General features: G+C 32.8%; 1 protein-coding gene across 4 annotated transcripts; it reads right to left on the bottom strand.

The window, feature by feature from the left end:
* Positions 1-11,901: 11,901 nt before the first annotated feature.
* On the bottom strand, positions 11,902-16,090 carry LOC144553621 (U-box domain-containing protein 52-like). Of its 4 annotated transcripts, none has more exons than XM_078301867.1 (11): positions 15,673-16,090; positions 15,454-15,545; positions 15,194-15,312; positions 14,888-15,105; positions 14,749-14,794; positions 14,234-14,501; positions 14,033-14,134; positions 13,503-13,931; positions 12,815-13,226; positions 12,433-12,724; positions 11,902-12,208 (listed from the first exon to the last, which is right to left on the bottom strand). In XM_078301867.1, exons 1-11 carry the CDS (start codon positions 15,860-15,862, stop codon positions 12,202-12,204), a joined length of 2,175 nt encoding a protein of 724 aa, XP_078157993.1. In that variant the 5' UTR covers positions 15,863-16,090; the 3' UTR covers positions 11,902-12,201. The 4 variants fall into 4 exon arrangements, with proteins under 4 accessions (XP_078157993.1, XP_078157997.1, XP_078157994.1 ...); XM_078301871.1 differs by having other exon boundaries at positions 11,902-12,205; XM_078301868.1 differs by having other exon boundaries at positions 14,749-14,791.
* Positions 16,091-16,422: the final 332 nt, after the last annotated feature.

Below are 16,422 nucleotides of genomic sequence, written 5' to 3'. Positions count from 1 at the left end.
AAAAACTATATATTTTGTTAGTTGTCAACTTGTCATAATTACCAAGTAAATATGACTTTTAATATCTCCATTCCCATATTAATTACAACTGATATTAGACAAATCTAGTCATGAATAAAGAGTCTGGCTAGTATGATATTAGTGTTATATGACATTAACTTCAAAATTGATTGAATAGATTTGAAACGACTAATTTAAACCGTTCAAACCGATTTACTTTATGAGTGATGCATTTACATGTAAATTTTTTATATTTTCGAGTTATTTTAGTATCAAATCAAGCGGTAAAAATGTTGAAAATTGAATGTATTAAAATTAACTTAAAAACTCACACATTTGACCGTTTGACTTGATACTAAATAAATTTGAAAATTTTAAATTTTGCATGTAAACGCACAACTAATGAAGTTGATCGGTTTAAACGGTTTGGATTTATCGTTTGAAGTCGATTCGATAGATTTTGGAGTTGGTGTTATATAAGTTGAAATGACACTGATATTATACTAACTAGACTCATGAATAAATTTTGATATGCAAATTAGTAAAAGTATAAATAAAATAAAATATTGAATAAAAATCAATCGTAGTTAGCAACGATAATCACCAAACGTACATACATGAGGAATGATTTTTCGCGCAAAAAGTTTGAAAAAAATTATGAGAAAAGGTTTTTGTCCACAGTCTTCTGTCCACCATTTGTCCACAGCGCTATCCACCCCGTGTTTAACTAATTTTAACGGACACCAGTCTCCACTTCTAACCACTTACTCCGCCTATTTAACCTTCCTTCCGTGCCTCTATTCCCTTTTGTGAATCTCATTTTCAAAATATTTCTTCTTCGATCAACTTGTTTCCTTTCTGAGGCGATTTCTTTCCGATATTACTTTTTTGCTTTACGGAGATAAAAATTTCTGAATCTAAAAATCGATCGATATCTGAAAAAGGATTTCTTCTCCGATATCTTCTGAGGCGATTTCTTCTCCGTAAAGCAGATACAAATTTTTGAGGTGATTTCTTCTCCGATATCTTAAATTTCGATTTTTCAATTTGTCGCTTTCTTCAATCGGTAACTTTTTTCTCCGATCTCTTATTCTTTACTCAAAAAAGGATTGGTCCGATTGATTTATTCGACCGATGCTTTATTGTTCATGTAGCAGTGGAAGAGTCAGTCCCCTTTTATGAAGTCTGAGAGAGATCGAATCGTAGTCAAAGTGAGATCAGCTGCTCGCTCTTCCTCCTAAGAAGTTCTTCTTGACTTTAATTTTCAAGAAATCGATTTGGATGGGTGAAGAAAACTAATATTTGCTCCGAATTTTCAATTTGTCCGCTTTCTTCAATTTGTAACTTTTTTTTTCTTATATAATTTGCTTATGACATTTTTCATCTTTGATCGGATCGGATCGGAAAAATAATCTGGATCGGCCGCGACGGCAACGAAATCGTAATTGTTGTTTTTTTGTATTTACCTTCTCTGATTCATTTTTCCTTTGCAATGTCGATTTTAATTGAGATTACTGACTCGATCTCGTTTTTTATACATGATCGCAATGGAACCTTCAATCGTGGAGCGCGATCGAATAGAAGGTGTTTTTGTTGAAGAGCACGGCAAAATTCAAATCTAGTAAGTTATTTCTGTTGAATTTGTTGTTTTCGTTGTATGCAGTAACAGATCTAGCATTTCAAATGAAATCTGGAGGAAAGAGATGATAGGGATGAGATATGGAGTATTGATATGTTAATTTTACTGTATTGCCCCGTTAATTTTACAGTATTCATCTTGTCATTTTACAATATTCATCTTGTGAAAATCTGGAGGAAATAGATGATAGAGAGGCGATATGGAGTATTAATCTGTTAATTTTACAGTATTGCCTTGTTAAATTTACAGTATTCATCTTGTCATTTTACAGTATTCATCTTGTAGAAATCTGGAAGAAAGAGATGATAGAGAGGCGATATGGAGTATTGATCTGTTAATTTTATAGTATTGCCTCGTTAATTTTACAGTATTCATCTTGTCATTTTACAGTATTCATCTTGTGAAAATCTGGAGAAAAAAGATGATAGAAAGGCGATATGGAGTATTGATTTGTTAATTTTACAGTATTTATCTTGAAATTTTACAGTATTCATCTTGTAATTTTACAGTTTTCATCTTGTGAAAATCTGAAGGAAATAGATGATAAAGAGGCTTCTTACTCATCCGAACAATGAACACAAGAGGTTTTTAATATAAAAGTTATTTGTCCATAGTTTTTTTGTTGCTATTCTGAATGTTGCGGTGAATATTTTTATCTTGTGTTGAACAAATGTTGTTTGTGGTGAACATATGTTGTTTTGTGGTGAACAGATTTTTTGTGTGATGATGGATGTATGTATAGATTTAGTCATTTTAGAGTATACATGGTATTATTTTATGGTTTATATTTTGCAATTTTACAGTATACATGATTCTTTGTAGGTTGTAGTTTAAACTGAAATGTAGCATTTGTTACATTTTATCTTACAGTATAGATGGTATTATTTTATGGTTTAGTTTTAGAAATTTTACAGTATACAAGATTCAATTGAAAATTTACAGTATTATGTGAAAATTTTACAGTATACAAGATTCAATTGAAAATTTACAGTATTATTTGAAAATTTTACAGTATAAAAGATTCAATTTTACAGTATGCAAGATTCAATTGAAAATTCTACTGTATACAAGATTTAATTTTACAGTTCTGTTGATTCAATTTTACAGTATACAAGATTCAATTGTAAATTTTACTGTGTAGAAGATCCAATTTTACAGTATACAAGATTCAATTGGAAATTTACTGTATACAAGATTCAATTTTACAGTATACAAGATTCAACCCAGTGCGGATGGTAATAATTAACTCTAACTCTAATAACCGCTAATAACTAACTCTAACTGCCAATAACTTCCTATAACTGTAATTTCTGAAAGTACAGTTTGAAAGTACATTTATTTTGTGATGTTGTGCAAGTTGCAATCTTTTTCTAACTATCATGGGACCACTTCAAATAGTTGCTGGATGTTTTGTGATTAACTGATATATTTTATGTGATATATTGTATAATTATACAGCATGTAGAAGTAATTTTACAGTATTCGCGCAAGTCAAAGCTGTGGACAAATGGTGGATAAAAGACTGTGGATAATTAGACGCTTCCAAAAATTATATCAAATTAGTGATGCCTCCCCAATCAAATTCACATTAAATATCAAGAATATTATATATATGAACAACCAATTAGATTTCCGCATTCAAGTCTATACAGGTTCCAATGCATTAGATGGAATCAAATGTTTAAATAGCGTTTATCACGTCATAGTGGAACAGCTAAAAAATAACGCTATGCTGATATAGCATCGCTATAGCACGAAATAGTGCGCTATAGTGCTTTAGCTTTTTGATCCGAAAATACTATAGCGCGCTATTTAGAACTTCGGTTAAGACGAAAAGAGATAGAGAGGATAAGGAGGCTAAAATAAAATTACATAAAAAGTTTTATTAAAAAATTATATAATTTTTTATTTTTTGCAGAATTTATTATTAGCCTCCTCATAAAATAAAATTATATGACATTAATTCATTCCATCTCTCCAATCTAAATGAATATGTACCTTTTGTACCAACGGGGATTTTGGGCATCAATAAACAACCAAAGTTGAAAGTTGAAAGAAATTGAAAGAGACACCTAATGGCTAATATATTCCTTTTCTCTGGGACCCGCTTCTTCAAGAATTCTTCAACACATCGATTAAATGATTCAGAAATTCAACTCGGTTTTCACAGGACCAAGTTGAACTAACTAGTCCACCTACTCAAAATTTCCTTTTCCTTTCGCAACTCGCAAGTCAATGTTGACATGCTAATTATAGCAAAATCAAATTTAGCCTTTATTCAGTACAAGTTTCATCCCTTTTTAACCTTAAAATTCATACATAAATTATTTTAAAATGTGTATATTCGTTTTCTTTAGCAGAAAAAAAGGTGAATCGTGTATTAGACGAAATGCAGATGATTTTCTCCGGACAAGCGAAATTATTATTCTTTTTGCCTACGGGCTTCTTGCAAAATATATATATATATACATAGGAGGGATCCAATTACACCATTTTTTGGTGACACCGAATTACACTCTATATTTTCAAGTTCAAACAGTCGATCCAAACCGTTTAACATGATGGATATGTTAAAATATGCTTGCAGATCAAATTTTACATTTTTTTTTTTAATTTTTTACTATTTATTAAAATGGGTACAAAAATTCAATAATCTGAATATAGTGATTTTGTTAAATACTTAATAAATAATAAAAATTCCAAAAAATGTAAAATTTGATATGCAAGCACATTTTAATATATATATTATGTTGAACGGTTTGGATCGGTTTGAATCGATTTGGGTCGGCTATTTGAACTTTGAAAATTGAGAGTGTAATTCGGTGTCACAAAAAAATGATGTAATTGGATCCCTCCTCACATACATATATACATACATACATATACATATATATATATATATATATATAGAGTACGGCTAACGCGCTTCCTCTAGCATATGAGCCGAAATGCTTCCGGTGGAAATTTAAAATTTCAAAATCCAAAAAGTCGATCTGAACCGTTCATCTTCTTCTCCATATTAATATCTGCTTGGAGACCAAATTTTACATTTTTCTGAAATTTTTTACTATTTATTAAGCCACTTTGAAAATCGCTGATCCAATGGTTTTACTGTTTTGTTAAGCCACCGTTGGATCAGCGATTTTCAATGTGGCTTAATAAATAGTAAAAAATTTCAGAAAAATGTAAAATTTGGTCTCCAAGCAGATATTAATATGGAGAAGGAGATGAACGATTCAGATCGACTTTTTGAATTTTGAAATTTCAAATTTCCACCGGAAGCATTTCGTCCCATATGCTAGAGGAAGCGCGTTAGCCATACTCTATATATATATATATATATATAGGGTCTGTCTAAATTGCTGCTGGCAGCATTTCGGCAGAGGTGCTGCCGGGGCTATATTTAGCCGTGTGATGTCCAAACAACAAATCCAAACCGTTAGATGTTTAATCTATATTATAATCTACTTGGAGACCAAATTTTACATTTTTTTGAATTTTTTTACTATATATTAAGCTGGTTTGAAAACCGCTGATTTTAGTAAATTTCTGCAGCATTGAAATCAGCGGTTTTCAAACCAGCTTAATATATAGTAAACAAATTCCAAAAAATGTAAAATTTGGTCTCCAAGTAGATTATAATATAGATTAAACATCTAACGGTTTAGATTTGTCGTTTGAACAACAAAAAATAGAAAAAACAGTGGCAGCACCGTCGGCAGAAATGCTGCCGGCAGCAAATTAGCCACAGCCTATATATATATATATATATATATAGAGTACGGCTAACGCGCTTCCTCTAGCATATGGGCCGAAATGCTTCCGGTGGAAATTTGAAATTTCAAAATCCAAAAAGTCGATCTGAACCGTTCATCTCCTTCTCCATATTAATATCTGCTTGGAGACCAAATTTTACATTTTTCTGAATTTTTTTACTATTTATTAAGCCACTTTGAAAATCGCTGATCCAACGGTGGCTTAACAAAACAGTAAAACCATTGGATCAGCGATTTTCAAAGTGGCTTAATAAATAGTAAAAAATTTCAGAAAAATGTAAACTTTGGTCTCCAAGCAGATATTAATATGGAGAAGAAGATGAACGGTTCAGATCGACTTTTTGGATTTTGAAATTTCAAATTTCCACCGGAAGCATTTCGGCCCATATGCTAGAGGAAGCGCGTTAGCCGTACTCTATATATATATATATATATATGAGATGGGCTACGGTACATTGCAATGTATAGCCATCTTTGTACATTGGACTATAAATTACGTGATTCAAAGTCCAAATAACCAATCCAAACCGTTCATCTGTTGTCCATATTAATATGTGTTTGGAGACCAAATTTTACATTTTTTTTGGAATTTGTTTACTATTTTTTTAGATTTATTGGAAATCGCTGTTTTTAGACAAATCTGGACCATAAAAAACAACGATTTTCAATAAATCTAAAAAAATAGTAAAAAAATTCCAAAAAAATGTAAAATTTGGTCTCCAAACACATATTAATATGGACAACAAGATAAATAGTTTGAATCGGTTATATGGATTTTGAATCACGTGATTTATAGTCGATGTACAAAAAATGCTATACATTGCAATGTACCATAGCCCATCTCTCTCTCTCTCTCTCTCTCTCTCTATCTCCATTCTATTATTAAAGCACGTTGGGTGTCCGATCCGCCAACGGCTACGATTGAAAGATGAAACTTCGGATTTGATCTCAGCCCTCCAATTACATAATTTATCTTCTTTTGATTAAATACATCTGATTTATGTATAAAAGTCTAAATTTAGTTAAAAACATACTCACTACATGTGTTGCCACACAATACGCTACAATTAAAATTGAACAAATATGAAATTTAGCGATATATTTATCTATTTTCTTATTTCTTTGTTTCCATATTTCTCCTCTTCAATTAAGAAGACTCTACATTCCATTTTTTTTATTTCTTTGTTTCCTTATTTCTTATTCGTTTCTATATGGATCACAATAGAAACTATTTTTTTTTTTATTTTCTTCTTTCTCTTTCTTTGTTTCTATACATATTGTTGTGGGCAATTTAGAATATATTTCCAATATATAATATATCAATGTGTGTGTGTATGTGTATATTCTAAATTAGAAACAAAGAAGAAGAAAAATATAAATTGGAACGTGTGTGTGAATATATATTTCTCTTATAATATGTGTGTGTATATATATATATCCTATACATACACACGATAATACTTTTTATTTATGTTTTTTGATATCATTATATGTCGATATTGAATTGTTGTATGATATTTGATATTAGATTCGAATCGAGCTATTATTTGATATCATTGGTACTTAAAAATAAAGAATCATCACATCATCAAATTGTTATCAGAGTTTACGATTTATTAAAAATACAGAATCATATAAATTTTCTATTAACATGTGTCTTAATTGTAGATAATTATTATTTTCATTGATATTTTTTTTTCTTATAATATGTTCCCGTTGCAACGCACGGGTATGATACTAGTATATATATATATATATATATATATATATATAGAGAGATGGGCTATGGTGAGTTGCGAAGTAAAATGCGTTTCTACTTCACGCCGTATTTTTATTTTGAAAGTCCAAACGACTGATCTGAACCGTTAGATATTTAATCCATATTGAAATGTGCTTGGAGACCAAATTTTATATTTTTTGGATTTTTTTTACTATTTATTAAGTATTTTTGAAAATTGCTGTTTTGCTGTGAACAGTGAAAAACAGTAAAATTTTCTGGACCATCAGATCAGCGACTTTCAAAATTGCTTAATAAATAGTAAAAAAATTCCAAAAATTGTAAAATTTGGTCTCCAAGCACATTTCAATATGGAGAACAGATGAACGGTTCGGATTGACGTTTTGAACTTTAAAATCGCAAAATATGAGCGTGAAGTAAAATAGTCGCTTTACTTCGCAACTCACCGTAGCCCATCTCATATATATATATATATGAGGAGGGATCCAATTACATCCTTTTTTGGTGACACCGAATTACACTCTATTTTCAAAGTTTTTGAATTCCAAACAATCGATCTAAACCGTTCAACATGATGGATATATTAAAATATGCTTGCAGGTCAAATTTTATATTTTTTTGAATTTTTTTTACTATTTATTAAGTATTTTACAAAATCGTTGTTTTCAGACCATTTAATTTTTGTACTCATCTTAACAAATAGTACAAAATTTATGAAAAATATAAAATTTAATTTGCAAGTACATTTTAACATATTCATCATATTAAATAGTTTGGATCGACTATTTGGACTTTGAAAATATAGGGTGTAATCCAGTGTCACCAAAAATGGGGGTAATTGGATCCCTCCTCTCTCTCTATATATATAGAGAGAGATGGGCTATGGTGCATTGCAATGCATAGGCATCCTTATGCATAGGCATCCTTATGCATTGGACCATAAATCACCGATTCAAAGTCCAAATGACCGAACCAAACCGTCCTCTTGTTCTCTATATTAATATGTACTTGGAGACCAAATTTTACATTTTTTGGAATTTTTTTTACTATTTATTAAGCCACTTTAAAAATCGCCGATCCGGTGGTCCAGAAAATTTTACTTTTTTTTTACTGTTCACCCGGATTTTCAGATTTTCAAAGTGGCTTAATAAATAATAAAAAAATTCCAAAAAATGTAAAATTTGGTCTCCAAGTACATATTAATATGGAGAACAAGATGAACGGTTTGGATCGGTCATTTGGACTTTGAATCAGTGATTTATGGTCCAATGCACAATGATGCCTATGCATTGCAATGCACCATAGCCCATCTCTCTCTCTCTCTCTCTCTTATATATATATATATATAGTAAGGTTACCATATATTGCAATGCATAGGCATTTTTGTACATTGGACTATAAATCACCATATTTAAAGTTCCTATAACCGATCCAAACAGTTCATCTTATTCTCCATATTAATATGTGTTAAGAGACCAAATTTTACATTTTTTGAAATTTTTTTACTATTTTTTAGATTTATTGAAAATCATTGTTTTTCAGACAAATCTGGACCATAAAAAACAGCGATTTTCAATAAATCTACAAAAATAGTAAAAAATTTCCAAAAAAAATATAAAATTTAGTCTCCAAACACATATTAATATGGAGAATAAGATGAACGGATTGGATCTGTTATTTAGACTTTGAATCCGATACTTTATAGTTCAATGTACAAAAATGCCTATGCATTGCAATGTATGGTAGCTTTACTATCTCTCTCTATATATATATATATATATATATTATTCTTTATTAAAATCTAAGAGCACCGAAATTTTAGAGGTGTCAATAAAATGCTTTTTATTAAGTTAGATATGTGTAAGATTTTGTTCGCTAGCTTATTAGTTAAAATATAGATAAGAAAAAAAAATTATTACAATTTTTCATATTCATTATTCCACTCCTATACAACACTCTGTGTTTTGGAAAGAAATTATCAAATTAGAAAATCTAGGTCAATGTAGACCTACCAGCCTGGCATTCAACCCAATCATGTGAATTCTCTATCTAATCTAGGTCAATGTAGATATACCAGCCTGGCATTCAATCCAATTTGAATTCTGAATAAAGGTGTGGAATAATCAACCCCATTCTCTAGCTACCCTACATCCTGAATTGTTTTTAATTTGTTGCAATCCCAATATTAGCATTCAAGAGGTTATACAAACATAAGGGGGTTGGGTTTGAGTTCAAAAGACAGTTAAGATTCCTTTATGCTTGAGGAATGGACACACATTTTCCATACAATTAGTACCATCTCATTTACTCACAATATGACAAAATATTCAGGAGATGGGAATCTTTTGGTAATTTCTCAGTTAAATATTTGTACAGGTTGCTCAATTTTGATGACATTCAACTCCCCAGACCTTTGTTATGGTGGCATTTACCCCTTCCTCATAAGATTAAAATTTCCATATGGTTAATTACTTGGTAATAACAAAATTCTGACCAAAGATAGACTTAGAACCAAAGGATGATCAGGTAGTAGAACTTGCCAATTCTGTCCTGATGATGAAACAGTGAACCATTTGTTCTTGAACTGTCAATTAGCACAACATCTTTGGTTCTGGATGGGCCTCAGCCAAAGACATTTCCTTAAATGGCATTCTATTGCAGATATCATTGAATTCTTTTTTACTTTAAACAAACACTCTTTTTTTTTTTTGAAATACCATGACAGAAGCTTAAACAAACACTCTCAGATTGCTTTTCTAGTAGTCTTTAGTGTATTTTGTTAGACTTTATGGAAATTGAGAAGTGAATCTTGCTTTCAACACACTAATAAGAAATCTTTTAGATCAATTATACGATCGATCAAAAGACAATCAAGGGAGTTCTAATTCTATGCTGGATGCCGAATTCTATTGAAGAAATCCCACTGAGGATCTGGGATCCAGAAGACACCCAAATGGTGTTGTATCAGCCCCTTGAAGAGGATGATGACGATGCATCTAGCAGCACTAACTAAATGCCCGCTTTCTGTTATTTAGCATCAACCTTACACTAAATATTTTGTTGCATTTTGTTCTATGTCTCAGCTACTATGCTGATCAAAGAACATGGTTTTAGATGTTGGTTGTTATTTTGGATGTAGTACTTTGAACTTTTGCTTTGTTAGTTTGGATGTTTGATTGTAATGCAGACTTGGTTTTTTTAATGAAACGGGCTAAATGCCTTTTATCAAAGATAAAAAAATAATAAATATTCATTATTGCATCGGTAACAATATTTTATATTGATTAATTTTTCGTATTCATTACAAAATGTGTAACAGTTTAGCTATTTCACATTCATTATTCCCATCGGTAATTGATTTATACAAATTCCTATATCCATACATTTAACTAAACAATATATTACTATGTTTGATTGGTTTATATATAACTTTTTGTATAGTTTTATTTATTAGTAATTTATAATGTGATGGATATATGCTATAGTTTATATAATTTTATTAATTATTAATTAATATTATTTCAAAATTAATAAGACTAATAATTATAATTTTTGTATATTTACGATATTATCTTTATGTACATAATGTATTAATGTGTTTAAGATAATATATTATTCGGTTGCTATATTTTTGGATTAAATTATAGAAATTATTATTCTGTATTTATGCCATATACGTCGTTATCTGTTAATTTTAACAGATAAAAATAAAATAAAATTAAGTCTAACACTTACGGATAAAAATAAAATACAGATAAAATTAATTTTAAACAATTGCATATATCAAAGTACTTCCATCTCCGTATTTCCTGCATCAGATCTTCTAACTGATAACACAAAATTTAGGATGTAAAGTTCTCTGTTTTCATAGTATCCCTCCTCTCTCCGGCTTAGAACAGGTCCGCTGCACTGACAGCTTTTATGACGTCTCAGATTTTTTTTTAAGTTGTTTGACAATTAGCATACCCGCACAGATGATCAGCTGCACAAGCGCGATATTGCAAACCTGGATAATACAATTATCAAACCTAGTTAATTGATCGATTTTTTAAGAGGGTTTTATTCCAAGAACAATATATATTCTTGTGGCTTGTTAAGTTTGGATGTTCTAAGACTGTTCTGTTATTTTGAGATGAATTACTTTGATACTGGTAAATTTTGACAACTGCTAATATAGTGATAGCTTAAGGTTCTGTTAAAAGGGAAATCCGGTTATGATAAAAAACAATCTTTCAATTGTTGAAGAATATTATGATCTCAAGTATAGTTCGCTGTTTTATCTTGCTTAACCTAGTGAAAGTAAATTTTAACATATCAAATTAACATACAAAATGGGATTGAAGCTAACGAGGCCATCTCGCAAAAAGCAAATTTTATATATCGGTTTAGCACGATTGATTGATTTATCAATAGCACAAGGTCATGAACACATACATACTTATCAACTCCACAAAGCATGTACCACAAATAAGAAATTACAGGCGTACCAGTTACTTTATCTGAAACCCTAATTACAGGCGTACCAGTTACTTTATCTGAAACCCTCTGGCCTCTGCTATGAATTGTTTATGTGGATGTTCACATCTCTCTCCATGCCAGGAGAGACTATACAGTATATAATTATAGTAGGAAGAATTCATACTTCGCCTACTTGCGCTTCATTTTTGTAATTAAACGTAGTAATAATGTCATTATATTGTACATAATTCCTGCGTATTAGAATAATAGGCAAATTGTTTGATGGGTCGGTACTGATAGCACTTCTTGTATTCGATGGCTTATTATTGCAAATAACTTCAGACCAGTACACATCTGGTAACTATACCAAAACATTGCTCAGTTTACTTAGTACAGTTTTCATTCAAAATTATATATTACATAGTAAAACGATATGTTGGAACTAAGGAAATTTCACTCGAAGAGCAGCAGTGTGGTATTACTGGCATGTTCTTTGTGTAAACATTTCATGAATCATCTGATGATCTCCTTAGTGCCACTGTAGTGAGTTTCTGAGCCAAGTTCAGTTTGGCCTAATATCAGGTTGCTTCTCATCTCCTAAAGAAAGGAGTCACAAATTGAAACAAAATTAATTAGTAACTTTAAAATGCTTTGAACGGAACCCTTATTCAGTGAACAGAACATTCATTGCACTAGAAGTATATATAAAACATGCAATTGAACCCAGATTTTTAATCATGCCTTTTATAATGAGGTATATTAATAAGACAAATAATTAGAATATATCAATGCCAGCATCAGGTACAGTTTTTCAAACTAACCTGATGGAGCACAAGCTCTCTTCGCCTAATAACCTTAATTTATGAAGTTCTGGCAAAACAACTGTGGCAAGGTCAGGCCGGTCCTTCCTCCTTAGTTCGGCACACCTCAAGGCTACCTCTGCCAAACGCTGTGCCGCCTCTACTGGCCAGTCTCGCACCTCTGGGTCTAACACATCCGCAAACCTGCCATTTTCAATGGCACGAGAAACACTGTGGGTTAGGCCCATTGGTGACCGAGCGGTTATAACTTGGAGAAGCAACACACCAAGAGAGTAGATATCAGACTTCACACCTGTTCAATCACCAGAGGATTGATCTACAAGTTAGAAATGTCACTAACATGTTTTCTTTCTGAAAATTTGTTCAAGTCTAGTTTTATTACCAAGCATGCCAGTCTGCTGGTACTCAGGGTCAATGTAGCAGAAGGTGCCGGCAGTGGAGGTCATGCGATACTGAGTGACGTCATCAGCAACAGATGGGGGAATGAGGCGTGCAAGACCGACATCTGATATCTTGCTTACTAAGTTGCCATCAAGAAGTATGTTAGCAGGTTTGAGGTCACGGTGCACAAGTGGCTCAGGCTTTGTCTGGTGCAGGAACAGCAGTCCTGTTGCCACCTCAGCAGCAATGCGAAAACGATGCTGCCAAGGGATTGTGGGTGTTCCTCCACGGCAAAATAGGCGGTCGTCAAGGCTTCCACTTGCCATGTACTCATAGACAAGACAACCGTACTCGGGGCATGCACCCATAAGGATAACCATGTTTGGGTGGCGAATGCAGCTTAGCACTTCCACCTAGGAGAAATAAAATTCAAATATATGTCATATTATTTATTTTTTTAAAGATATTAAAGCCTCTATGAGTTAATTTCCTTTTCTTTTCTATCTTTTTCAAGTTAGTCCTAACATGTTTTTTTTGGAATGATAGAAAAAAATTCCTTGACAATTGAAAATCATCCTAGCAACTTTTACTAATGCTATTATTCAGTTTGGTACAATACTACTAGTCTCAAAGAATTCAAAACCAGATCTAGAGAATTGTTTCGATCTTCGTGTCCGCAATTTCATTACCTCTTGTTGAAACTGAGATCTCCCCTGTGCAGCATCCGGACGTAGAACTTTGATTGCCACCAGAGTATGATCCAAGTAACCCTTGAACACAGGACCATAGCCACCTTCACCGACTTTGCGGTTTACGTTGAATTTATCAGTGGCCAACTCAATCTCCTCGATTGTATACTTGCGGTACCTGATGTCGTTATGCGATGATTCTAACATAAATTTCTTCTTTTCCTCAGCCTCTTTCAGTGCCAACATCTCGGCACTAAGCCTCTTCTTAGCCTCCAGCTCAGCGAGCCTATTTGATTTCTCGGCTGCCTCAACTGCTGCTCTTGCTTTGGCTCTTTCTTCCTCGATCATCTGCTTTGCGGTTTCTTCATGTGAGCGTGCCTCGTATAACTTTTGCTGCTCTTCAATCTTGCGCCTCTCTAGATCTGTCAACTGAATTTGAAAAAAAATAATAATAAATTCATTTTGTTTATAATACCAATTAGCTGATACACATTATGGTCTATTGATGTTAAGAATGGAGGTTTTGATACCTTTTGTTTAGCATCAATTGCTTCTCGGCATGCTGTGCTGTACATATCCATCGTTTGCTTTAACTCCATCCTCAGCCTCCTTATCTCGGATTCCACATCGTCCTATACAATTATTGCAACAAATGATGGAGAGGTAAAAATATTATTGATATCACATTATATTTTTGAATTTCAGGGAGATTGAAATTAATGGAGACTTACCATGTTCTGGGATGAATAAGAAGCATTGCTACTTTGGGAGAAGTTTGAATACTCGTTACTGTTGGAGAATCGGTGAGGTGTACGCATCTCAAAACTATGCTCAGGATTGCTCTCTGACCCATTCGAAAGTCTTGGTTGAAATCCGTACCGATCCACGCTCGGCCTACCTGAGCTGATGAATGATATATCTGTCGAGTCTGAGAATGCTGAAAAATCACCATATGAGTTCCTTGAAGAGCAGTTGGAGCTTTCCCGTGTGAATGGTGATCTATTGAACGAACAAAAGATATCTTTTAGATTCACTATATAATATCTCAAAAAAATTAAGATTGCTAAATGGCTAAGGCTTTGCTAGATACTGCTATATGCTCCAAGTTGTATTCCATATAAGCACAAGCATAATTTTATATACATTATGTGTGAATTAGATAATCAACTATGAGCTAAGATGTAACAAAGAGATGTCAACTATTTGATTTAACTGGACTAGTAATTATTACTGGATTAAAACTTACTTAATTGAGTTATCGCTTGGGAGACCAGGATCTGAAAAATTATCTGCTTTATAATAAGATAAAAATCTGTTATTCAAGACTCAATAAAGTTAACACATTAACAATAATAATTCAATATTTGTGTTCACCAAAGACTAACCTTTAGAGGCCATCCATTTTGGTGGGGCGGTTGCACCGGCTGATTCGAATTTGGGCACAGAAGGATTGCCCATTTGCGGGCGCAATGGTGACACGGTGGGGGCTGCACGGATTGCAAATTTCTGATGCGAAACTTTTTCCTTCCCAATAATGTAGACAGTGCAGAAGTCGGGGGCTCCTTTGGCAACGATTTGGGGCACATCTGAGCTCTTAAATCTTCTGGTAAAAAGCATTCATGAAAGTTACAGGAACACACAAGTATTAAAATATCAAATGGAGAGGGACTAATGGGAATCAAATTTGCTACCTTAGCATTCCTTTTGGAGGGGATCCCAGTACAATTATTTCAATTGAGGCTGATTGAGCAAATTCTATGAGTGCCCTTGCCACATCCATCTCATCTAATACCACATCCTTGCAATTTATCTAAACAACACAAACGAAATTACTGATCATTTTTTGTTAGAAGTAATTTATAGATCAATAAAATGAGACTATCCTTTACAATTTTTCAATCCAAATTTCAGGATCTTTATTAGAGGGAGAAAAGAAAAAAGGGTTAAGTACATCTTTGCGGGTGCAGAAACATCGATATGGAAGGAAGAGCTCCCTCAATTGTGCATCAGGTTGCTTAAAACCAGAAGAATCCACTAGACCAGCTATATATCACCCGATAAAAACCCAACAAAAAAAAAGCAAATCAATCATAAAACACATTGTTAATGCCTGAGCCAATCTTGAACAATAAATTATCAAGTAAACTAGAGAATTTTGACTGAGACTTACTTGAGGTACCCTTGGTATTGACATGGACAAGCACCACTGTCTGGCCCCTCTTTAAAAGGTGTTCGACAGCCCATTTCAAGGCACCTTGACTAGTCTTGTTGTTATTATCAATTGCAACAGCCACCAGAGGATACACTGATTCAGTCCCCGTTACTGACATCCCTGTTCCCGGATCAGAGTACTTCCCCATTGCCAAATTTTTCACACTCTCGCCTCAAATCAACGTCCTTTTAGTTTTTCGAAATTCTTCTTTTTTCTTTTCACTTTTTGATTTTGATACGAGAGGTCAAATATTTTGGCTTACCAATTTTTGATCTTTTTTGAGGTGAGAGCAGCATTGGTGACTGATCAATATCTTTTCTTTATAGGAAAGTTTATTTCTATTGGTTTTGGTTGTCAGGCAAATCATCTTTGTGGCCATGATCCTCATGCAGGATCTATATTTGGGGTGTTAGTTAAAAATAGATAATCTTAATCAGTTCTCTTGTGGCGTTGACATGTGTGACAATCTTAAACAGTTGTATATTTATCTTCTTCTTATTTTTAGTTAAATACATGTATTTATGGAAAAATGATTCCAGAACAAACTAGGCTAAGGAATAAGGATGGTCTTAAATCCAGAGATGCAGGAAAAGCTGCATGGAAAATAACTGCATGAGAACCAAGCTGATCAGCTGATAGAACCTGGTCTGAAATGGATGTTTGGCAATGACAGGTTAATTACTTAAATTAAGAACCTTACCCCGTGTG

This window comes from Carex rostrata, chromosome 4, assembly GCF_964058835.1.
Source record: "Carex rostrata chromosome 4, lpCarRost1.2, whole genome shotgun sequence".
NCBI lineage: Eukaryota > Viridiplantae > Streptophyta > Magnoliopsida > Poales > Cyperaceae > Carex > Carex rostrata.
Note: the sequence above shows the minus strand (reverse complement) of the source record. Positions and strands in the feature narration are given on the sequence as shown.